This window comes from Antechinus flavipes, chromosome 4, assembly GCF_016432865.1.
Source record: "Antechinus flavipes isolate AdamAnt ecotype Samford, QLD, Australia chromosome 4, AdamAnt_v2, whole genome shotgun sequence".
NCBI classification, from domain to species: domain Eukaryota; kingdom Metazoa; phylum Chordata; class Mammalia; order Dasyuromorphia; family Dasyuridae; genus Antechinus; species Antechinus flavipes.
Genome location: NC_067401.1, coordinates 165170017 through 165195494, shown reverse-complemented (window position 1 = coordinate 165195494; position 25478 = coordinate 165170017). Strand labels below are relative to the sequence as shown.

The window sequence follows — 25478 nt, the reverse complement described above, 5'->3', positions numbered from 1 at the left end:
CTACACATATGTGCATTGTGTGATATACACGTGTATGTCTTGGGTGGTATGTGTGCATGCTGTATGTATGAGTGACATGTGCATGTGTGTGTGTGAGAGAGAGAGAGAGAGGAAGAGGAGGAAGGCTCCCCAGGCCGGTAAAGTAGACTCCAGTTTACTAGGGTCTGTCCCCCTCCTCTCCTCTTTTGTCTCCTGACTTGGTGCTCAGAGCCCACTAATGATGGAACCTCCTCCTAGCAACAGCCTTTCCCCTTAATCTCCAGCCCTATTGTTTCTTCTTCTCTCCAGAGGCCATGGATGAGGAAGGAGCCAGATTAGAGAGGGAAACTCAGGCCCCATCCTGCCTAGTAAATCCCAGTTAGGTGTGTTCTCTGAAGTTAGGGATTGGGTTTAGAGCCTCAAAATCTGCCTATAGCATGGTGGGAAGGCCAAATGGTGGAATTTAGTCATTTCCTTTTGCTGGTCTCCAGCATAAGCAAGGATCTTTTTGGTTAAAGCAAAAGAAAGGGGAATGGACACCTGGGTCCCTTTGAAAGCTATAAAGATTGGGACAAGTCTGGGTACCTTTGGGCAGTTATAATCCGGGAACAGTAATCTGAGCAATGGTGTGTAGCAGTGAAGCTATCTGCCTGTAACAATATGTGTGGCTAATCTGGGCAGTTCAAACTGGGCAGAGTTAAACCAAGATCCAGACCTACCAAATAACTGTGACCTCATAACCCTCCAAGGGAAGTTTGTTTTTCTAATGGACTCAGTCTTGGGTCCTGGAAATCCTTCAGAAGTGACTTTTTTGAAGGTGTCTGCTGTAGAGTATAGGTTGGCCAAGGGGTGTTCCTTATGTCTGGAACCTGGAAAGAATGAAGGACATATAGGCTGGGCCCAGTTTATAAAGAGTAGCTATGGTTTTTTAAGTGCTTTTTGGTTTTGAAAAATTTAAGTGAAGGTTTTCCTATTTTAAGCTCTATGTGGGTATATAATTATAATAATATAAACGTTACTAGCTTTAGAGCTCACCATAACACAGGTATCTTATAGTATCTATAACATACCTGTGATACCTACTTATATAACATACAAAACATTTCCCCACTTATTTATTTATGCTGATTTATTAACACTAACCACTTCTCCTCCCCCTATTGAAAAATAAATAAACAAACATTTTACAACCTGTTCACAGCCTGGCAAAAACAAATTCCCACATTGGCTATGTCCAAAAACATATGTCTCATTCTGCATATGAAGTCTATCACTTCTCTGATGTGGTTTATCTTTAGATATCTCTGGTATCATGATTTGTCATTGCATCTATCAACATTCTCAAATTTGTTATATTTTTAAAAATAATATTGCCTACCATGTACTTCCAGCCCCAGGCTGAGCAGTGGACTCAGTGCTAGGGAACAGGGAGAGTTTGTGGCAGCCTGGCGCTGCTGCAGGGTTTGGTGGCTTGGTCTGAAATGTGAAAGATGATGGATCATCCTTCATCTTCTGGGCTACTCAAAACTTTCTCCAGTGACTCAGTGGTGGTAGACTAAGGACTCTGGAAGGGAGATAAATGTTAGGGGACCCAAAATTCCCTTGGCATAGTTCTTGCCCACAGGCCTTCCCCTTCTCCCCCTCCCATAAACTTAAGCTATAGCAATAGCCAAAACCCAAACCCTTTGAGAACCATGGAAGAGGAGCATGAGTGATCCACTCCTGATCCTTGAAGAGAGTCCAGAGGAGGACCCAGAAGCAAATATTTGAAGGCTTGTCATGTGGAATTAGGATTAGCCTTATCTCAGTCTTAGAGGGCAGAGGCAGGAGCAATGGATGGGCACTATAGAAAGGTAGATTTATGTTCAATAATAAACGAAAATAAACTATCAGCTGGGGCTCTCCAAAAATAGAATGGGTTGTCTTGGGAAACAGTAGATTTTCCTTCACTAAAGATCTTTAGGCAAAGGATGGATGGTCACTTTTTACGGATGTTGTAGAGATGATTCTTTGTCAGATCCAAGTTGGTTCAGATAGCATCCAGCTCTGAAATCCTGTGATCTTGGATTGCAACTCCCAAGAGACACAATGCTTCTGTCTCCTAGCTTGATGGCTCCCCCAATTCATCAAAGCCATTGTGTCTTAGAAGAAATTGGCCTCCAGGTCTGCAGGATGTTCTGCAGATCATTTATCAATACTATAATCCATTTATCAGTAAGCATTTATTAAATACCTACTATGTGTCAGGTACTGAATTAAGTTTTAGAGACACATACTAAACAATTCCTACTCTCAAAGATTTTACCTGTATCAAAGGAAATCTGTACGTGTGTCATAAATATGTGTGTATGTATGTGTATATATACGCACACACAAACACAGATTCAAAATAGATACCAGGTGATTTTAAAGAGGAGGGTATAGCATCTGGGTGTTGAGCTGAGTGATGAAAAAAACACAGGGTGAAAGAAGCAGAGCTGAGGTGGAGTAGGCTGCAAATGGAATGTGTGAAGGGAAGTCAGAATATAATAACACCCAAAAGATCCTTTGGACCCAGTTGTGAAGGGCTTATCACTTTGGCAGCTGTGTGGAAGATATACTGGAGTGGCGAAAGAGGTGAGTCAGGTACACTCCAGGAGACTATTCCAAAACTGTAAGGAGAGAGGGATGGAGAGATGGGATAGTATAGCAAGAGTCTGTGAGGGTGGAAATGACAAGATTAGGCAGCAGATTGGATATAGGTGGTGAAGAGAGGGAAGAGTTGAGTGTGACATCAGGTTACTGAATCTAGTCCCAAAAAGAATGATGTGCTGAATTTGGAAGAAAAGATGATGACTTCTCTTTTGGACACAGTGACTTTGAGTTGCCTACAGGACATCCAATTTGAAATATCCAAAAAAGAAATTGGTGGTATAGGATGGAAGCTCAGGAGAGAGACTGGGAGCCATCTGCATAGAGATAGTAATTGAACCCCCATGGAATTTAATGAAGTCATCAAGGAAGGAAAAAATGGGAATCTACTTTCCTCTGTTTCTTCCAGCTTTCTAGTCTTTAGACTATAGTTCCAGCAGCTTTGCTTACTGGCTATGTAAGGGTCTATAGGGAAGGACATTCAATTTAGGACTAGAAGAAGGGGGTCTTAACCTTTACTGATCCCTTGGCAATCTGGTAAAACCTATGGACCTCTTCTCAAAATAATGTTTTCAAATGCATAAATAAATTTTGTAGTATTACAAAGGAAATCAATTATTTTGAATATGATTATCAAAAAAAATTTAAATAGCATGGACTCAAGATAATAAAACTTAGTCATCTTTTACTTACCTTCTTCATTTTATAAATGAGGCTATCCATTTTTTTTAAACACAGATACTTCTTTATTCTTTTTTTCCATTCTAAATTTGCTCCCTCCCTTACCCAAAGAGAAGGTAAGAAATATAAAATATATTGCAAATATGGAGTTATGTAAAATAAATTTCTGTATTAGCCATGTTCCTCCACATTTCCTCTTCCTCTCCCCCCAAAAAAAGAACAAGAAAAGGGGAAAAAAATGCTTCCATCAGCATTTTGAGTCCATCCATTTTAACTAAGACTATCTTTAGAGGTTGAAGTTCATTCTGTCTTTTCACATGTAATGACTGCCCCCTGAGCTCAGCCTCCTATGATAAGTTAGACAATCTCCTTAAAAGAGAGCATCCCTATTATTATATATTTGTATATAATACCCAATATATATGATAATGGGTATAATAATATACCCAAGTATTATATACTTGGCCTTATCCTCCCAGTGTCTGCCTCCAGAGACCAAACTCATTGTATCCTGACATGGGGGCACCATAAAGATCCAAAAGGAATCCAGGTGATCCACTTAAAAGTTATATCACCTCCATTTAAAGGATATAAAGTCCATTTCTAACAGTACTATTTAAGAGCAGATGAGATGGTGAGCCATTCACCTATTTTTCAAGACAGCCCCTTTCAATGACTGACTTAAAAGGACCATGACTGTGCCTTAGCAGAAACCTTAAATATTCATCCAACAATCAACCAGCATTTAGTAAGCTTCTGTTCGGTGCAAAGATCTTCAGAGGTCTGGGGATAGCCAAATATACAAGAGTGATTGTTCTCAAAGAGCTGGAGCAGGTTTAGATATACAGGCCTACCTTAATTTGTAAACTATATAACTGTGTATATGTGTATATGTGCATAATACGTCTATATATTTGTGTGTATATAATAGACATGTATATTGTATGTATATCTATATACACATTATATATAATATACATATTATACATAGACATATATGTATATGTCAGTTATTTTTCCCATTTCAGTTGCCTTTTTTCTTTGATTTTTTGAGTGATACTAGACTGCCTTTTTCTCTAATCTCTCTTTCTTGTGTCTCTTGAGTTTTCTTTTTCCTGTCTCTGAAAGCTCTTTCCCTTTTCTTTGTTACATTTGTACTGTCTCTCCAGCCATTCCTCCCCCTTTCTCTTTTCTCTCTTTCTTCTCTCCATTATTCATAGCTTATGTCTTGATCTTTCAGTTTCATTTTCTTTCCCCTTTTGTCTCCCTTTTCCTTCTATCTCTGTTCCATCCTTTCACTCTGGAGTTTCTACTTCTTTGCATTCCCCTATTTTCTCTTGAGTTGTTTTTACGAGCTCATATTATGGTGATCATTAGAGTATGCTTGTGTGAGTATGTTCTTTGTCCTGTATTTATAATGGCCTCTGGTGTTGACTTTGGATATTATGGAATTAGATACAGGCATCAATTTTTGGATCTGGAAAGTGCTTTAGATAGCATCTAACCCAATTTGCTCATTTTACAGATGAGAAAACTGAGTCCCAGGAAAAACATATGACTTGCCATTGTTTCTTTTGGATAGCTAGTCAGTAGCAGGATCAAGACTAACTCACCAGTATTCTTTCTACCAAGCCAAGATGCTCCCTTCAGGATTTAATTATCTTTTCCTCCTCTCTCCCCATGTTTCAGATCTGTGAAGGCCAGCCTTAGCATCCTGTGTGCTGAGTTACGAAGTGAAGGGGAACCTAAGAAGAAGAGAAGCAAATTAGATAAGGGGGTTTACAGCAGCCTCAACTCCCAGGTGAATTCCTCTCCCTAGATCCCTGCTCAATCTACTTTCTATAGTCCTTCTCTCCTTTCTACTCCCATCATTTCCTCCTTTTAACATCTCTGGTTTACTTGGAAGTGATGCCATTTTATTTCAGCCTCGCAGCCATGGAAAGAACATGTTCCATTTCCCCTTTCCCACCATCTTGTTGTCTGTAAAATTTTGAAAGAATGTTGTAAGCTAAAGTTTTTTAAATTATTAATGGACCCCTTACTATATTGCCAACTCCTCTCTATCCTTGGAATTCCAGAAATAGACCCTAGAATGTTGCCTTTGGGAGCTGTAGTCCTTAAGTATTCCCAACCTAGGCTGTGAGTACTATGTACTGAGTATCTTCCTTGTACAGATATCTTATAGGACAGGCCTCTGCAGTAGATTAACCAGTTATCAGCATCTTATGGATCTTTCCAAGGAATGGGATGGGGCCTCCAGCTACCTCAGGAGATTGGAAAGTGAACAATAGGTCAAAGCTATCAGAAGGGGTGGTTGGGACTGTGAGTGACTGCTGCACATTTAGCCTGAATAAAAAAGGGGGACTAACCTCAAAAAGAGAAAGAGGGAAAAAGAACTGGATTTGGAGACAGAGGCCCAACATTTGAATGCTTACTCAGCTACTATTTTTGTAGCTTTTTACAATCACTTGACTTTTCTAAGCCTCAGTTCCCTAATCTGAAAAATGAAATTTTGGATTTAGATTATCTCCAAGTTCCCTGCTGGCTCTGAATTCTTTGATCACCAGGGTTAAAAATTAATACTTGTAGGTAAGTTACATAAACCTTTTGTGCCTCAATTGCTTCCTCTGTAAAATAAGAGAGTAATACTTGATGGCTTCTAAGATCCCTTCTAGCTAGTTCTATATGTGATCCCATATAGTTCTCCCCCCCACACTTGATAGTATTTTATTTTTCCCATACATGTAAAGATATTTTTCAACATTCGGCTTTTTATGATTTTGAGTTCCAAATTGTTTTTCTTCCCCTTTCCCCCCTCCTTAGGATAACAAGCGATCTGATATAGTTTATACGTGTACTATCATATTAAATACATTTACACATTAGTCATGTTGTGAAAGAAGAATCAGAACAAAAAACAATCAAAAAAAGTGAAACTAGTATGCTTAAGTCTGTATTCAGACTCCATAGTTCTTTCTCTGGATGTGATCCCATATATTTCACTTTAAATAAATGCAACATAGGAAAATCCAGATTTATAATGTGGCTGAAATTCTGAGTGAGTTGCCTTACAGAAAGATTCGTATAAAAAATGTCTTCTAGGACATTTCAAATATGGTTCCCCAGCTTTACTCACAGGGTGTTAATCATTTACAAAAATTCTGTTATGTGAGGACCCAGGAGGAGTCCAAAGAGCTAAAAATCTCAAAAATCTTCTTCCTATTACCCCAACACATCCATACACGGAGCCAGCCCCTTGACTCGCACAACCTTGCTGCCTCCCCAAGGCCAGTCTAGTCTACACCTAATCTCTTGTGGGTGCTCACACTATCTCAGTGACCTCTCTCTTCTTTCCCCCATCCCTGTCTGAAAATGCAACATTTAGGATGTCAGAAATGTGCCTCATCCCCACCCTTTTTTCCTTTTAGAAAAACCAACTCTAGCCAGACACTATAAACTGCAGTGGCCACAGTGCCCACACTTTCTGGGTGTCCTTGGCCCCTCTGCCTACCCACACGGAATCCAGAAGGGGCCAGGACAGTGGAAGAGGGATTGCAGTGGTCCAGCCCCGATCTTCAGCTGGTCATCAGGGAACCAGACAGTCAGATTCGGGAAGGCCCAAACAGATCGGCACCATTTCCACCAGTCCCAGACTTTGCCTTGGCTCCTTTGAGGTGTGAGACTGCAATGGAGCTGGCACAGTCAAGCAGGGCACTCAGCTAAAGGGAAACTGAGAAAAAAAAGTCCTTGCATCCTTCCCTCATCCCATTCCCCCAACAAGAGCTGAGGTCTGAGCTTTCCCTCCGCACAGAGTACTGGCTCTTTCATCCCACACCTTATTAGTTGCTGGTGAGATTTGCCACAGCTGAACCTCTGCCAGAGGTCAGTGGGCCTTTGGGATAATTCCTTGCTTCTGTGCTTTTCCCAGAGTGAAGGAGAAGGGGAAATTGAACCAGTGGCCTGAGCCTCCAAAGAACTAGGCCCAGTAATGCAGCCTAGAATGGCAGGATTTTGCCTGATCTGCTTGAGGAGGGTGGCCCCAAGCTAGATTTCTGTCTTTGTGCCCCCTACCCCCCACCAAGCCAGTCAGGCACCTGTAGGCCTTGAGATGCAAACAAGGACAAAACGCTGAGTGGTTTCCCTGTATGGGTTGTTCCACAGGAGAAGGTTCGGTGCAAAAAGAGTGGATCCCAGAGCAAAGTGGCCCAGCTGAAGCCGAAGGTCAGGAATAAAGGTTTGCCAGCTGGCATCAGCCCCTTCCGGCGGAAAGAGGCCAACCCTGGTGGGCGCATCCAAAAAAAGCTGTCTCGAGCCAAGAACACCAAGGTGGCCTTGGCAGCCAAGCACCCACAGCCAGACAGCGATGGCAAGGACAGCCCCAAGTTCGCAGCCAAGCCCACAGCCACAGCAGGGGGAACTGAGGCAGGCAAGTAATCCTGGGCCTGGCCCACTCTTCACTTCCAGAGGGAGGTGGACAGGCACCTTGTGCTGCCAAATTCTGGTGGGACCAGTTTGGCAAAGCATTATGAGCCCGGTTGCTAATTCTGTTTCTGTGGAAGATAGAAGAGGAGAGAAGGGAGGGACCCTTGACTGGTGGAAAAATCAGGTTATGGCTGGGAAGGCTTTGAAGCATTAAAAAAGGTCTGGTTAATATATGTCTTCAGCATCAAACCTTTGTGACTAAAATGAGGGTACCAGTACAGAGATGAGGGGAGTGAGGGAAAAAAGAAATCTCCAAGATGTGAGGAAAAGCAAGGGTATCTTTCATCATTCTCACCGAGTACTCCTTCCCTCCTCCTGATTCCCCATCCCAGAAACCTACAAATGGCCCTGGAAAGCATCTTGGAAAATGGAATTTTAAAATAGCCTTAACTCTCTTCCTGTGAATCTCTAGCCCAGGATTTGACCTGGGAGCCTACAGGATGTGTTATTGGGCCCCAGAAAAACAACACATACACACACAAGAAACACAACACTGAACAAATAAATATTTCCTCCCCGTTTTCCCTTCCTCCCCCCTCTTCCTCCTTCCTCTGACCTATTCACTTCACACACACACTAAAAAAAAAAGTAAGGGGAGACAAGAGCTTCTCATTGGAAAGAACAAAGAAAAGTTCTGAGGGCTGGAAGAGGGAAGAGGAACAGGAAATAGAAAGCAGGAAGAACTCTGGAGAGGGGTTGTATTCCCTGGGAGCAGCTCTGAGATGAGGTTGGAATGCCAGGATGGTTCTTGTTGAGTGAATTAGGGAAGTTCTGCCCCCAGGACATAGGGCATGCCCCAGTAGCCTAGGCCGTGCAGAGAGGTGCTGATCTTGGCCTCTCAGACTTGTTGTGAAGGTAAACTGAAGGGATGTATATTGCCTTCCACCAACATAAGGTGGAAAGAGTTGATAGCTGCTCCAGAGACAATGGGCATCAACTCCATTCATCACCTCCTCACCCAAACAAAACTCGAATTTATTCCACTTTTTTGGCCTTGAGCTTCCTCATCTACCAAATGATGAAATGATCTTTGAGATCCCTTCTAGTTCAACTCCATGGCTTAGACCTCAGTGACATAAATGGAATCTGAACTGAACAATTTATCAGGCAAGGTGGAGTGGGGTTTGAACAGAAGTTAAAGAGATGGAGAGCACCCCTGAATCGCTGTCCCACTCTTAGCTCACAGGGAACCTCATTCCAAACCCATTAAAGATGCTACCATTCAGAATCTGGAGAACTGAATGCTGAAGACCAGGTGACAATGCTCCAGAGAAGGGGTTTTTAATTTTGTTTGTGTCATGAACACATCTAGCAGTCTGGAAAAACCTTTTCTCAAAATGAAAACTCAGAGTACTACTGTTTTTGAATGATACAAATATAATACAAAGGATTATAAAAGAAATCAATTACATTGAAATATAATTATCAAAATATTTCTTAAAAGTTCACAGACCACAGGTTAAGAACCTTTGCTCTAAAGAGAAAGCCTCTCCCCTTGGCAGAAATCCCAGGAGATAATGTGATTGGCAGGGCACAGATGCTCCAGGACCAGCTAAAAGTATTTTCTCTTCTCTCTTTTTGCAGGTGGAAACCAAGATGGGGATTATGACAGTGAGGATTGTGAGGGACTTCCAGATGAACCTCCAACCAAGGATCTAAGCCCTCCCCTCCATACAGGAGTTAATCCTACAACATTGGGCCCCTCCCCATCTTCAGTGGTGAAAATGGAAGCAAACCAGAAGGCTAAAAAGAAGAAGGAGAGACAGGGCTTGCTAGGTAACTACGAGAGGGTACAATGAATGGAGGAGGAGGAGGAGGAGGAAGAGTGAAGCTAAGGGGATTGCCTCTCCCCTCCCCATGACAACACTGTGGCCCCATGCTGAGGGTACAAGCAATGACAGGGTGGAGGATACCACTGCCCCCCTCAGACTCAGTCCCTCTTCACGATGGCTTGACTTCCTGGCATACGAGAGGCCAGCGCCCCTCAGCAGAGCCTTTTTTTCCTTTCATATATCTTTTTGTTGATATTTTCTGTTTCTTCTATCGCCATAGTATCTATGTATCCCTCCCCCTCTGCCTCCCAGAGGGCCATCCCATACTCAGAGCCTATTTTTAGCCTTGGTTTCAGTCAGCCATTCTCACAACCATCACCAGAGACAATGGCCCCAGCTCCATGCAGCCCCCCCCCCAGGTCCAGCCTTCATGGACACCGAGCTATTGGCACTTAGAGCTCCAGTAACTCCCAGCATTTTTGTCTCTCCCTTTTCCCCTTAAGGGTCTTGCCGAATATCTAGCCCCGAGAGTGAAGTCAAAATTAAAAGGCGGGCAGTAAAGCCCGGTACTGAGACTCGAAAACTGGAGCGAGCCCCAGTGCGCAGGAGACCCGGAGTCTGCGACGGAGACGGCAAGAAGAAGCTGAAAGCCAAGCCCAAAGACAGCCTGCGTCCAGAGCCCGGGACTACCCCCACCGGGGATGATCTCTACAGCCAAGCCCGGGCCTTCTCTGCTCGGGAGGAGGGTGGGAAGCTGGCCAGTGAGCGACTAAAGAAAGCCACGAGGAAGAGCAAAGTGCTACAGTCGGCTCTGAGGGTGAGAGCTGCAGATGGGCAATGGGAAAGGAGGCCCCCCGGGGTCTCTGGGAGACTAAGATTGTGCCCTGGAGCACTGCAGCTCAGGCAGGGAGACAGCAGGGCAGAGGCTGGGAGCCCAAAGCAAAGAATAGGCTGCCTTTCCCCTCTCCATACCCCCCAAAAAGGCACGTGGTTGGACCAGTATCCTGCCCTCTCACAGGTCATCCCATATTGAGACAGCCAACCTGCCCTCTGTGGCAGACACACAGAGAAAAGTGGGCCCATCATGGAAATACACAGAACCAAGCCCTTTGAAACCAATCAAGGACTCATTGATACAGCCTCTGATATCTCTTCTCTATCTTGTCCTCCCCCTACAGCGAAAGAACGGGGCCTTGTCTATCGCCTTGTCACCCAGAAATGCCAAGACCATCTTGAGCAAAGGCAAAAAGCTAGGCAAGGTGAAGAGTAAGGCTGTAAGCAAGCAGGTAGGTTTCCTTCTTTCCTTTGTTCCTTCTTTCTTTCCTTCTCTTCTTTTACTCCCTTTCCTTCTTTTCCCTTCCTTCCTTCCTCCCTCCCTTCTTTCCTTCCTTCCTTCCTTTCTTCCTCTCTCCCTCCCTCCCTCCCTCCTTCTTTCCTTCCTTCCTTCCTTCCTCCCTCCCTTCTTTCCTTCCTTCTTTCCTTTCTTCCTTTCCTTCCTTCCTTCCTTCCTTCCTCCCTCCCTTCTTTCCTTCCTTCTTTCCTTTCTTCCTCTCTCTCTCCCTCCCTCCCTCCCTCCTTCCTTCCTTCCTTCCTTCCACTTTTTATATTCTACTGGAGGGAGGGTAAAACCCTAAAGGAAAGACCAACTCTAGTTTGTCCCTGGGAACTAAGGCAAGGTGAAACTGGCTTGGGGCTCAAGAAACTATTCAGAAGTGTATACATTTCTCAACCCCAGCTCCAGTCATGGAATTCCCCACTTTTCTCTATCCATAACCTGTTGAAAGTACAGGAAAGAAGTTAGATGAGACACTTCTTAAATTTTATCTGAGCAGGACCCTCAGAAGTCCTGGATTGGGGATGATGTCCCTTAGGTCATCCAAGAGGAGGATGGTCAGGACAGTTGGGCAACATGTAAAGGGCACCTGTGGGTCTGACCTATTTATCCTCCTAGGGTAAGGGCCGGGCAGTGAGCCGGCTGCTGGAGAGCTTTGCTGTGGAGGATGACTTTGAGTTTGATGATAACAGTAGCTTCTCAGAGGAAGAGAATGGCATGCTGAGTGGAGACCAGGGCATAGTTCATGGTGAGTTGATCTGTCCCAACCCAGTAGCACAGACTAAGTCCCTACGCCAACACATGCAGTATTGGCTTGTAGGAATTTGGTAAAGGTAAAGGTGATGGCGAATGGTTGGGGACATAGAATACTGGCCCTCATCCACGCAGAGCATCCCAGGGTCTCATCTGGAGGCCCATAGCTTACAACCCAAAAGGGAATTTGGTGGGGGTAAAACCATTGCCTTCTCTGTACTGGCAAGTTTTTTTAAAGACCACACTGGCTCTCTTTTTAGGGGCTACCTAAGACTTCCATACAGTTCCTTCCCTAGATGGGTTAGCCTTTTTCTTGGGAATCCATACTTATGATCCCAAATCTTGAAGAGAAAGAGAGATGGGTGGTGGGTAGCTGATACAAGTGTGACTGATGCCCTGAATTGTCCTCCAGCCCAGTCATGTACCATCCACAAGGAAGATCTCCAGGACGGACTACATGTGCTCATCCCCAAGGAGGACAGTCTGCTGTATGCCGGCAGTGTGAAAACCCTGCAGCCTCCAGACATGTAAGGATGGCCACTAGCAGGGGAGATAGCTGCGGGGAGGAGTGGTTTGAGAGATGAACCAGAAAGAAATAAGAGCTTGTGGGACAGGAGACTCTAGACAGAGCAAAACCAGGCTCCCCCCACAGAGGAGGACTGGGATAACAGTCATAGAGATCCACTTGGAAGGGCCATAGGGGTCACCTGGTCCAATCCCCTCATTTTACAGAGAAGCAAACTGAGGCCTGGGAGATTTAAGTGACTTCAGTTGCACAGGTTAAAATAAGTAGTGGACTGGAATTCAAATTGAAGTCTTATTCCTCCACATTTAGCACTTGTAATAGAAAGGAACCTCTTTCCCTCTTGCCCACTCACTTTAGCCGATTTCTTTCCTGGCCCAAGAAAAGTAATTCCCTTTCTTCTTGGTTAAAGGACATGGGCTCCTGCTTTCTACTTTTATTGAATTTGGGAAAGGGACCCAAAAGTTTGGGGTCACAAACTGGTGTTGTAAAGTGTCTCAAAAGAATTTGCAGACTTGAACCCATTTCTTAGTCAAATGGTAAAATTTTATTGTAATTGTAATGTCAATTGCAGTGGGCTAAATTCCAAAAGAAATGAGCAAAGTGCTAAGAGAGAGGAGACCCCTTTATCCAGTTTTCTATCACTGCTAATCCTATGGTCCAGAGTAGAAAAGGAGTCATCTCCAGGATTTGGTTCTCACTGACCCACAGATTATCACTATCCTCTCAGGAGTTTGGTCCCTGGGACTATCCTGAGGCCAGAAGCTATCTGACAGTCAGCAGTGGATTGAGGAGTGCTCTATTGAGAATCAGACAGATTGTTGTTCTTAGATTGGGAGTGTGAGAAGTCCCTGACTTATTGTTAGAACAGAAGCCTCCCTAAGGTCAGGGGACCTCAAAATCATTGCTGTTTCCCTAAAGCTCCATTACCTCACTTTTACCCACTGAGTGGCTGGCGTTTGGGATGGGGCTTCTCAGAGGGACCTTTCAGGGCTTCGTTCAGTGACAGAACAGCCCTTCACTCACCACACCTTGGGCAAGGCAGGGCAGGGCAGCCTGGCTGAGAACAGGGTCTCCATCTCCGGATTCTTTACACTGGCTTCTTCCAATCTGCTTTTCAGCTACAGTATCGTGATTGAGGGCGAGAGAGGAAACAGACAAAGAATCTACTCCCTGGAGCAACTGTTGCAGGAAGCTGTGAGTTCTGTGTCTTGAACGATAACCTTTCACTTGAGATGAATGGACGCATTGCTCTGCTGAGGAGGCCTTGTGCCCCTCCTTCGGTTATCCCCAAAAGGCCCTCTCTCTCTAAGTCAGAATAAAGGAATAGCTCCCAGCCAGGGGCCTCATGGCTGCAAGAATTTTTCCTCTTATTTATTCCCGGAAGAAGCCCTTTATCTCAGCTCTGCCATTAGCCCAGGACCTGACTCATCAACACTTCCCTTCCTTAGCTCCTTCCCCAGGATTAGGTTGCATGGAAACTTAAATCCGGTTGGGTGGTCTTAACTCATATTGGGTTGGTCCCTCCAGAGACCCCAGAGCCCCTGCCGATATGCCATCTCTCCAAGTGGAGATGCTTTCTCAGGTTCTCTGCCCAAGAATCTCTCCTAACTCAGCTCTTCTGTCTGCCCCCTACCCTTGTCCCCATTCAGGTTCTTGACATCCGGCCCCAATCAAGTCGCTACCTCCCACCAGGCACCCGGGTCTGTGCCTACTGGAGTCAGAAGTCTCGCTGCCTGTATCCTGGCAATGTGGTCCAAGGTGAGAGAAGAACAGAAAGTCCATAGAGTGGAGGAAAAATCCACACTGGAAGAGTGTCTCGGATTCTCCCCATCCATTCCTCTTGCCCCCTGCTTCTCTCCTCCCACTGTGGGTGGTTAATAATGGCGTGACTAATTCCCTGGGCAACCATAATTACATGCCAACAGAAGATGCTTCTCCTTTGTGTACTGGAAAGAATTTGACATTGGGATACAATCGTAGAATTTTAGAGCCAAGAGGAACCTTAGGGGTAATCTGGTCCAATTTCCTCATTTTACATATGGGGAAACTGAGGCTCAGAAAGGAGATGACTTGCCAAGATCATAATTAGTCATGATCAAGTCAGGACTGGAGCCCAACTTGTAGCACCCCTTCTACTACATGACACAGCCTCCAAGTTATACCTTCAACTCCATCTCCTCTTACAGTGTTCCTTCAACATCCTTTCTCCTCTGCCTCCCGCGCAATAACCTTATAATATGTTTCCTAAGTGCCCTCACTCCCTTCCACTTACACCTATGTCTCTTAGTCTCACCCCCATCAGTTGGACCGATCTCTGAGCCGAGGTTGGTCCAACTCCAGACTTGAGAAAGAGAGAGAGAGCCAGAGAGTTTTTTTGGCTGCCAGTGACATATTCCTGCTTATATAGGAGTAGGATAATAGAGTCTGCTCTGAATGCCACCATAAAAAAGGTGGAGTAAGGAGTCACAGCCATAGGGAGGAGCTGCAAGTGGGGTGAAGGAAGAAGGGAGGGGCTTCTGCTGCTGCTGCTGCTGCTGAACTAAGCAAAAAGAGTAATTATCACCCAATGAGCCCTCATCCTACTGCCATTGAGAAAACATTTAAATGTGAATTAGCTCTCCCTTAGGGTGACCCATTCCCTGCTGGACTTGGGCATGGGGGGAATGGGGTGGGGGCTTCTGGAAAGGATGGATCGACAAAACCCAGCTTCGTGGGGGAATGTCGGTCAGCACTTTGGAAGGGAAGCATGCATGTCCTCAGCTGTGTCTGTTGGACCTCAGTCTGCTGGAGCTACACAGAGGGTGTTGGGTCTGTGCAGAGCTAGGTGGAAATCCTGAATTCTGTGTGTGCATGGTCTCTGCATCGTGCATGTACATTGGAAGGGAAAGGGGTATGATGAATGGTAATAATATTGCAATGAGAGCAGAGTGGCTGTTAGGAGTGAGAAGAGATGAAAGCCATCAGTTACCCAGGGCTGGGGGTGGGGAACTCCAAGGTCGAATGTGATCTGGGAGCTGAATTTTCTCAGTGTCATTTATCAGAGGCCCCTCTGGGAGCCCTCTCCCTTCATCAATCCTCGTCTGATTGCACAGGGCAGCCCCCTGTCCCACTCTGTCTCACCTCTAGGGCCCTTAGACACACCCCAGCTCTCCACCTAGTGCCTTTCTCATCTGCTTTTCCACCTAATATTAAGCATCTACAGGTGCTTAGAGACATAGTAAGGGTGAATTCCCATTCAAGGCAGAATGAGGATAGGGTAGGCTGAGGACTGTCTTGATAATGTGGGGTTCTGACTCCTGTCCAGTCTCTCCTGCCTCTGCCCCTAGGCCTTAACCTTCTGACCTCCACCTCCTACAGGTGCCTCCAGTGATGAAGAAGAAGACCTTGATTCAGTGGTAGTTGAGTTTGATGATGGTGACACAGGCCACATCTCCGTATCCAATATTCGATTATTACCTCCAGATTTCAAGATCCAATGTGAGTCCACTTGGGGACTAGAAAGTGTCCTTGTTTCATATAGGGCAGAGGGTGGGTCATCTAGTTCAATCATCATTCACCTGGAATTATCTCTGTACCTTGGGCCCTACACAGCCCCTTGGGGCTGGTTTCCCTGACTCTCATCTCTGGAATGCTCTGAAACCCTAGCATGAAACTAGAGACTAAGTTCCTTCCTGCAGCAAGGAACCTTGATCATCCACCACTCCATCCTGAGGAGGCAGGGATGGGTAAAGGGTCTCTCCTTCCCTGCCTCCAGCCCTCCTCAGCCTCACATCATGTAGTCATAGAACCACTGTTCTGGGTGAAGAATGGATGAGGGAGGGGTGATCAAGAAGGTCTGTTGGGATGAAGAGATTGCTGGTTCTGGATTTCAGGCACAGAGCCCTCCCCAGCCCTACTAGTGTCCAGCAGCTGTCGAAGAAACAAGAGATCTTCCAATGACGCTCCTCCACCCAGCGAAACGGCCCCCAGTCTGGCTCCTGAGGGACGAGACATCTCTGAACCCTCAAAGAACTTGGGGAAGAAGGCTGTCAGCAAAGAAAAAGCAGGTACTAGAAGAGGGATAGCCTCAAATTGCATCTCCCGGAGGGAGAGGAAGTATTGAGCTCATGCGAAGAGGGGAGATGGGATAGCCTTAAGATGTCTGTAGAGGACAGAGATAAAGGGTCTCTGAGATAGCTGGAACCCCACATGCAGAAAGGACAGGTACCCCAGATAATACTTTTGAAGTACAACTTTAAAAATAAATGGGCATAATTTTATGCTAAGAGATTGCCCCTGCATTAGTATTTCTCCTGTGACAAGTCAAGTCCCTGTTTTAACGATGAAAGATCAAGGCCTTCCATGGACAGATCTTTCTGAACAGGCGGATCCCAGCTTGGAGGAGCCCTGGTGAAGGAGTAGGATGGGATGCATGGAGGTGAAGGCGAGCAGTGTTCTGTGGAGGGGGGGGACAGGGAGGTGCCGGAGCCCGGAAGGAGAGTCTGACCTCCCCGGTGCTACCTGGTTTTCTTCCACAGGCAAAGCTGACGTCCTGACTCCAGGGGCCAAGACGCCGGTGGTGGCGGCGGAGCACTTCCTGGGCCGCCGCGGCAGCCCCATGCTGAGCTGGTCCTCCGTGGCGCAGACCAAGCGGAAGGGCACGGCGGTGTCGGGAGGAGGCGGGGGAGGCAGCAAGAGCGCCGGGGTCCTCCAGAACCTCTTTCAGCTCAATGGCAGTGCCAAGAAGCTGAGGGCCCGGGAGGCCCTGTTCCCCATGCACAGCATGGCCGCCCCAGTCTTTGGCAATGGCTTTGGGGCGGACTCCTTCAGCAGCATAGCCAACTCCTACGCCCCCTTCGCAAGCGGGGCAGGGCTGGCCCTGCCTGGGGGGGCCCACAAGCTGCTGCGGGCCAAGAAGGCGGAGCGTCTGGAGGCCGAGAAGAGCGGGCGGCGCAAAGTCGGCGGGGAGTTCCTGGTCAAGCTGGATCACGAAGGCGTGACCTCCCCCAAGAACAAGAACTGTAAGGCTCTGCTCATGGGCGACAAAGATGACGGACCCAAGCTGGGGAGGCCTTTACCCGCCCCGGGCTACGTCCATCCGGCTTTGGTCAGCAAGGAGAAAAAGGGGCGAGCTCCTGTGCACCCCCTGCCCATGGGGCTCGCGCTGCGTAAATACGCAGGCCAGGCCGACTGCGCGCTGCACTGTGACAGCGACTGCCACAGCTCCTACTCCGACGAGGACGAGGATGGGCTGGCAGGCAACGTCCCCTCTCGGTTTCTCACCCGCCTCTCCGTCTCTTCCTCTTCATCCGGGTCCTCCACATCTTCCTCCTCAGGCTCCATCTCCACATCCAGCCTCTGCTCCTCGGACAACGAGGACTCCTCCTACAGCTCGGATGACGAGGACTCCACTTTGCTGCTCCAGACTTGTCTCACCCACCCTGTGCCCGCCCTCCTGGCGCAGCCTGAGGCCCTGCGCTCAAAGGGGGGCAGCCCCCACCCTCACCCCCAGCGCTGCTTCCTCGCCAAAGCCACAGCAGCCAGTGGCAAGACCAAGATGAAGCGGAAGGAGGCCCTGAGCTTCTCCAAAGCCAAAGAGTTTTCCCGAAGGCAGCGGCTGCCCTCTGTGGAAAATCGGCCAAAGATCTCAGCCTTCCTGCCAGCCCGGCAACTGTGGAAGTGGTCCGGGAATCCCACACAGGTAAGAGGTGGGAGATGCTGGCTCCGAAGGCAGGCAATCCCTGAGTCCTCCCCCTTAAAGGGTTCCTTGGAGAGGAAGTTGCTGTGGGATGAAATTCTGTAATGAACCTTTCTGAGGAGAGAAGAGTACAGAGTTTCAGAGATATACAAAGAATAATGTTCTCCTTCTCTGTCTGTCTCTGTCTCTCTCCCTCTTCTCTCTCTTTCTCTCTGTGTCTGTCTTGTCTCTGTCTCTCTATCTCTTTCTTTTCTCTTTCTGTCTCTGTCTGTCTCTGTCTCTCTCTCTCCCCTTCTCCCTCCCATCTCTCATATCTCTTTGTCTCTCTTCTTTCCCCCTCCCATCTCTCTCATATCTCTCTGTCTCTCTCCTTTCCCCCTCCCATCTCTCTCATATCTCTGTCTCTGCCCCTTCTCTGCCTTTTCCCTCAGCTCCTTCCTCAGCCCTTTGTCCCTCTCCCCCTTAGTCTGTTCAGATGCTCATCTTTCCCAAGCTGCCTCTTTTCTTCCTCATTCCCTCCCTGGCCACATCCTTGTTCCACAGCATTTCCATCCTAGCCCTATCTGTGGGAACACCTCATCTCTCCCTTCCCAGTTCAGGCCTCATTCTCAGCACCTTCCTCCCCGACAGAGCGTTCTTGTCTCTCAAAGCCTTTCTTTGGTCTCTGTGCAGAGGCGGGGAATGAAAGGGAAGGCCCGGAAGCTGTTCTACAAGGCCATTGTTCGGGGGAAGGAGACGCTCTGCATCGGGGATTGCGCCGTGTTCTTGTCGGCAGGCCGGCCCAACCTCCCCTACATCGGTCGCATCGAGAGCATGTGGGAGTCCTGGGGCAGCAACATGGTGGTGAAGGTGAAATGGTTCTACCACCCAGAGGAGACCAAATTGGGCAAACGACAAAGTGACGGGAAGGTGAGCCTGGTGGGAAGAGTTCCCTGGGGCCGGGGGGAGCATGCTCTGAAGCCTGGCCCAGGCTGTCTTTAAGTAGAGGAGAGGGACCCACAGAGTGGGAATAATGACTTTATTGCACCCCTTATCTGGCCTGGGATGAGCTGCAAAGGGCCTTTAGAAGCCATCTCCTGCAACCCCTAAGGAAGCTTCCCCTCTCCGGGAGAAGGTTGCCCCAGAAAGTTCCTTGGGAGTGAACATTGGCATCCCAGGTAATGAATGGCGGTCCTCAGTGACTTACCTGTGAATCCAACCTGCTCTTTCTGCCCTCTTCCTCCCACAGAATGCCCTGTACCAGTCCTGCCATGAGGACGAAAATGATGTTCAGACCATCTCACACAAGTGCCAGGTTGTGGGGAGGGAACAATATGAGCAGATGACGCGGAGTAAGAAATACCAGGACCGACAGGACCTCTACTATCTGGCGGGGACCTATGACCCCACCACAGGACGCCTAGTGACAGCTGACGGTGTGCCCATCTTGTGCTGATCTGGGCAGTACCACTGGAACTCGCCACTGCTTTGCATGAGGGGGTGCACTGAACAGCTCTCCCCAAACCCCACCCCAGGGCAGTGAGCTTCCTAATCATCGGAAACTTGAAAACTTTGTTTCATCCTCCTCCACCCTGAGCCTCCCCGTACCTACCCCCACCCGCTCAGATGGCCTCTGCTTCCCGGAGCAGGTTCCTCCCCAGGGATGAGGAGGAGTGTGGATTATGGAAGAGGTGCCAGGCTGTGCCCACTGGCAATGTCGGGGTCTTCCACCCAGGCCCCAGTCAGGACCCTCCCTGCCTAACGACACAGCTTTAAGGCAGGCCCCACATGGCACTCCGAAATGGAGAGTCTGAGTAAATATGCAAAACCCATCACAGCAAGATTCAGGCTTTTTAAATTATTATTATTATTGTTATTATTATTAATATTAATTATTTTCCCTGGAAAGAGAAAGCTCTTCTGGCTTCAAAATCCAATTCCCCATCTGACTGTGATCCTACTTAGGCCCCAAGGTCTCTTTCCTGGGACCTGGACTGAGGGCCATATTCCCCTCAGTTGATTATACACACAGACCCGTGGATTTCCACCTCTGTTTTTCTCCCCAGCATTGGCAGTTCACAAGAGATTAGAATTCAAGCCATATTTTCCCTAGTACCTCTGACTGTCTCCCACCAGGGAAAGCAGAAATCAGGTGTATTGTCTATTTATTTCTCTATGTAAATATTGTATTTCTTCGGGGAAGTTTTATGGAAAAAAAATTAGAAAAAAAAAGGTTTTGTGAGCGTGTGTGTATGTATGTGTGTGTGCGTGTGCGCATGTGCGTGTGTTGGGAGGGATTTGGGTTTGGGAATTTTCTTTGAAAATGCACTGTTTTTTCTCAGCCTGGCTGAGCTCCAGGACTGGGCTAATCTGTAAATATAGAGGCAGCATTTGGGTGGGCGGGTAGGGGGTGTTAAGGTCCAGGAGAGCAACTGTGGGCACTCTAGTGAAGTGTTCTTAATGAGAGATATCCCACTTTAATTCACTAACCTCTTTGTGGAACTGTTTAAAGATAGAAATCACGTCAAGGTCTCTTTCCTTTTATACATCCTTTACATACACACACATACACACACACACACACACACACACACAATTAGCGGGGTTGGGGAGGGCGGCATGAGGATGCCCTCATAAGAAAAGATTATAGATTATTCTAAAAATCAGTATCAACTGTGTCTCTCATCCCTTGGGGATGTAGGAGGTAGGGATGGGGGACAACAGCCATATTTATCTTACCTCTATTTAAAAAAAACCCTACAAAACAGGAAAAGTAAAATGAGGTTAAAAAGTGAGAGAAAGTAAGAGAAGGTCATCTTTTCATTTTATTCATTCTGTATATTGCAAATTCTTTCCTAGTTCAGTTTTCCCATGGGTGACTCCATATTTCACTGTCCCCACTTCATGATCCCCATAGCCCAGGAAAGACTAGGTACCTGCTGTCTATCTGGGACAATAGAGGCGCAGGCCTCCCCCTCCCCTGCCAACTTTAGTGTCCCTTTCTGTTCACTTGTCAATATCCACACAAGGAACACCAAAAAAGACCCCTCCACTGGCTTAGGCAGGACTGCAATCCCCTTCTCAACCTAGCGCCTCAATTTTATTTTTCAAGTCAAAAACCCTACAAACAAACAGTGATGATGTATGAAAATTATACCTCAGTTCTCAGAAACTCAGGCAGAGATAGATCTACCTTTTCCTTCTTTCTAGCTCTCTTATGATAGCCCTTCCTCAATTTCAGAGGAGTAAGGTGGATTCCCCCCTTTTCAGGTTCCTTCTTTTCATCCTCAGCCCCCTGTTTGAGCTGTTGCAGCAGGGGAAGCTGGGACAGATTTGCTTTTTCTGATGTGCAGAATAAGAGGAAAAAGGGAGGGAAAACTCCTCTCTAACCTGATCCTTCATGTACCCGTCCCAACCGTTGCCCCAGAATCATGCCATATGACCTTCGTGGCTTTCTTGGGGGGGGGGTGATGGGGCCACAGGACCACATGGCTGCTTCTTTCTCTCTCCCCGCCTCCCATCTCAAGTCAGATCGAATGACTTTCCATGAAAACATCAGACAATAAAGAGCAAACCAAAGCAGAGAAAATGCCCTCCCCATCACCTTGCCACTTTCTTTCCTCTCGCCACCCCCACTGCCCTCTCCGCCCTCCTGGCCCTTGCTGGTCAGGAAGCCCTCTCTCTGACACCCTGGGAGGGGATGATGGAGCCTCTGACCCAGATGGGGCCCATGTGGAGGACAATCAGACAGCTCTCTGGAGCACATCCTTTTCAGGAGGAAATCAAGTCCCATCCCTCCCTTCCAGCCTTCTCCCCTTGGTGCATGGGCTTTGGGTATTGATTGCCTTCTTTGATGACCTGTTTTTGTTTTTTCCCCGCTGTGGTGGTCTTTTAGTTTTCCTTTTGTTGGTTGGGTGGGTGGAGATGGAGATGGAAGTAGATGCTGTGGGCTGACCATGAGGTGATTGGTTGCATCCTGTGGGCCCCTGGTCTCCCAGAGCCTCCATCATGTAGACCAAGCAAGGGCAGTGAGAGCATTTGCCAAAGAAGGAACGCGAGCCTCCCAGACTGGACCATTGTTGAGTATTCAAATTATTGTGGCCTTGTTGCATGGTATTTCGGTTCTCTCTCTAAGGTTCACTCACCATGACACCTAATGCCCTTTCTTGACTTTTTTTCCTTTTGACTTAAAAATCAGTTCATCCCTTGGGCCCCAGAGCACTATGCCCTAGTATGAATAGGACAAGATAAGAATTTATTCATGTAAAGGGTAGCACAATGACTCCAAAGATTGAGGCTGTCCAGAACTGTCTGAGAACTGAACAGCAATATTCTTGTAGGAAAAATCATAGCTATAGACTGTCAGAACTGGAAGAGATCTTGGGGACTATCTAATCCAAAAATATTTGGACCCTTTCCTCTTTATTTTCTAGTCGATCAACTGAATGGGGCCTGAGTTGAAAATGTGACTTCTTATGGTTTCAGACCAATACTACAAACTCCCTGGGCTTCTATGCCTCCTAAGGTGGCAATTATTGAATGTTTGGACCAGAGAGGAGAAGCAAAGGTGGCTGGGTGAGAGGGCCCAGTTCGGTCCATCATCCTTTCCTGCTCTCACCCTTACTGGAACCATTGGGTTCTATCACAAAGCAGTTTTCCTAATTTTAGGATGAGCCCTCTTAAAGAAATCCTCCAGTAAGGGCAGGTACCAAAATATCTGAAAGGAGTAGATGTCCTTTAGAACTTCCTGCTAAAGGAGACATTAATGAGATTTCTGCTTGAGGACTCAGGTCTTCCATCTCACTTATTCCTGCCTAACCACTGCTGATCTCCCTCTCTTCACCCCACCTATGCCCTCTTAGCCTTCCTTTCCTTAAAAGAATGAGGAATAAATCAATGGGTTTCAAGGAATCTCTGGTGTTCCAAAAGGCAGCCTGACCCATGTCTATGCCTTATGGCTTCCAATTTCCAGGCAATGTGACCCTGGATCAGAGGACAATGGCAGAAAGTTTGGGGGAGGAAGGGACTTTTTATTTATTTGGGGGTATCCTCCAGTGCTTCAGTCTTCTGTCTCTTGGCATGAGTGCAATATTTGCTATGTGGTTTTCTCCTTTGGTCCCTAAAATCAAAGGCAGCAACCTCCTAGCCCAGGGGCTGAGGGTCCTTCTGAGCTGAGAAAACTGATTGAACTCCTTTACCCCACACCCCCATTGAAAGTTCCACTTTCAGTCTGAAAATATACAAGGATACTGAGTGAAGAAAAAGAGATTAAGTGATGAGAGAAAGCCAATGTTGTTGGCTGAAATTAGAATCTAAAGCTATTTTAAGCCCCAAGTACAGAAGAACTGAGAGAGTGAAAGGGGGGAAAAAAACCTTTTTTTGTCCCTCTTGTTGAAGTTTCTTTTCCTCCTTGTGTTGGGTTTTCTGTTGTCTTTCTTTCTTACTTTCTTTTGTATAAATAACGTGAATTCTCCTCCCTTTCTAACCGTGGTTAAATGTTGTGAAAGCCGGTATTATTGTAAATGTGTAAAGTATGATGATGGTTGGAATTTTTTTTCAATGTAAACACTAAAAATACAAAAAACAAAACAAAGGTTTTATGAACAGCAAACTCTATGTAAAGGCATTTTAGTATTAATTTTTTATTGATAACTTGGCTTATGAATAAATATATGAAACATTGTTCAGGTCATCTGGCGTACATGCATGTGAAGCTAGGTCTGTGTACATTGATTCCCAGCCATTCTCAGGGACATAAGGGCATGGACTTTATTTTTCTGAACTGTGTGTTTTTCCCAAATGAATCGAAATGACCAGCCCGAATTAGACGACACAATTAATCATGTCTGGCTCAGCCTTATCTTTCAAGGGTGGTTCACATGGGATCGTCACCCGCCTGATTACAGAATGGGGATCCCCCTTCACTGATTACCCCTTCCCTCACTTTAGTTTGATAACTCAGTTGCCCATTTGTTTGTAATAATGGACTCCTGTTGCATCTGGTCATTAGGACTTAGAGTGAGGAGAGGGACAGTGAGATAGAGCACTGGCCTTGGAGTCAGGAAAACCTGGGATCAAATCTGGCCTCAGACACTTGACACTACTAGCTGTGTCAAGTCAGTTAACCCTGTTTGCCTCAGTTTCCTCATCTGTGACCTGGAGAAGAAAATCATTCCAGTATCTTTGCCAAGAAAACTTCAAATGAGGTCATGAAAAGTCAGACACAACTGAACAACAAAACTGATTAGTACTGGAATGAGATCCTTAAGTAGCCACTGTATATCCAGTCTGAAAAGATTAGTATGAAAAAGAGAAAAGGAAAGAGAGAGTCAGAAACAGAGACAGAGAGACAAACAGAAAGAGAGAAAGAGAACCTTAACACAACCCTTATTCTCAAGGAACTTAACACTTCAGTGTAAAAGCACTAGATATTAAGTCAGAGACAGATTTATCTGTTTAACTTTCTAGGGCTTTAGTTTCTTTATCTTTAAAATGGGGGAGCTAAAGCTGGGAGATATCTCAAGTCATCCAGTCCATCATTCCTTCCCACCATTTTGCTGGTGAAATTGAGGCATCCATCTAGAATCTAGATGGTCCTCAAAGTGTAGTCCAAAGAATTATTGGGGTCTCTGAAACCCTTTCAGAGGGTCTACAAATTCAAAATCATTTTTTATTTCTAATATAGTAAATAGTTATAAGTATATCCCATGTGAACAAAAACTCTTTGAACAGATCCTCGATAGTTTTTTAACAACTTGAAGATACTGAGAACAAAAGTTTGAGAACCACTGACTAGACGGATGATCTCAGAAGTCCCTTCCAATGGCAAATTTGTGATTATTTATTGTAGCAGGTCCCTCTTTCTCCCTTTTCTTGAGCTGGAGGATAGGATAGAATAGTCAACTGGAGTTGATACATTTTATCCTCTGAGTGCTGAGATCAGTGTAGGTAAACAAGGGGAAACTGAGGTCAGAATAGGTCTAAGCACAGTGTAGTAACTTGGGAAGAGAATTTGAGAATGAAAAAACATGATGGAGTGAACCATTACTCTGTCCTAAGAAGGGGCTATAGGAACCATTGAGGCTCTGGATTTAGTGCCAAGAGCATCAAAAAGGAAAAAGGTACATGTTGGAATGATCTTAGCCTGTACACAGTTATGAGTAACATTGACCCTGGATAACCACCATAAAGCATGGGTGATACAGCTGTCCCTTCCATGCGGCAACTTTCCCCATGACGATTCAACATAATGTGGGTCGGCATAAGAAATTAATTGGGAATTTGGGGGAAGTTTTGCAGAAGCTGCAGATGACACAAGCAGGCCAGCAGACAACACAGAGCCTACAACCAAATACTTAATGGAAATTTTATAATAAGGTACTGTAAACACCCCATAAAGGACGAAGAAAATAAAATTCAGATCTGTCTGGTGTGAAAGGAAAGCCAAATTTTTTTATATGGGTTTTCCAGATCCCAAAGCCTGATGTAGAAAGGCATTGTTGCAAGCTGACTTCATAGAAACTGCTTGCCCCTTCTCACATTGCCCAGTTCATCCATATCGTTGTCTTCCTTCCTGACCTTGAATCCATTACCTAGCTTCTGATCCAATGGGCAAACCCTACTCCTTGACAGCACAGCTGAGAAGGCTCCCTGGGCTGATTTCAC

The 25478-nt window shown here is 46.3% G+C and overlaps 1 protein-coding gene across 2 annotated transcripts in view; it reads left to right on the top strand.

The window, feature by feature from the left end:
• Positions 1 to 23495, top strand: part of BAHCC1 (BAH domain and coiled-coil containing 1) — a 156952-nt gene extending 133457 nt beyond the window's left edge. For both annotated transcript variants that reach the window (XM_051995391.1, XM_051995390.1), the window contains 14 exons: positions 4981 to 5092; positions 7453 to 7717; positions 9358 to 9549; positions 10049 to 10362; positions 10724 to 10831; positions 11497 to 11626; positions 12044 to 12158; positions 13276 to 13351; positions 13807 to 13915; positions 15515 to 15634; positions 16030 to 16203; positions 16675 to 17837; positions 18507 to 18743; positions 19063 to 23495. In XM_051995391.1, coding sequence (XP_051851351.1) covers positions 4981 to 5092; positions 7453 to 7717; positions 9358 to 9549; positions 10049 to 10362; positions 10724 to 10831; positions 11497 to 11626; positions 12044 to 12158; positions 13276 to 13351; positions 13807 to 13915; positions 15515 to 15634; positions 16030 to 16203; positions 16675 to 17837; positions 18507 to 18743; positions 19063 to 19269 — 3322 coding nt within the window. In that variant the 3' untranslated portion in view covers positions 19270 to 23495. The remainder of the gene's footprint in view (positions 1 to 4980; positions 5093 to 7452; positions 7718 to 9357; positions 9550 to 10048; positions 10363 to 10723; positions 10832 to 11496; positions 11627 to 12043; positions 12159 to 13275; positions 13352 to 13806; positions 13916 to 15514; positions 15635 to 16029; positions 16204 to 16674; positions 17838 to 18506; positions 18744 to 19062) is intronic.
• Positions 23496 to 25478: the final 1983 nt, after the last annotated feature.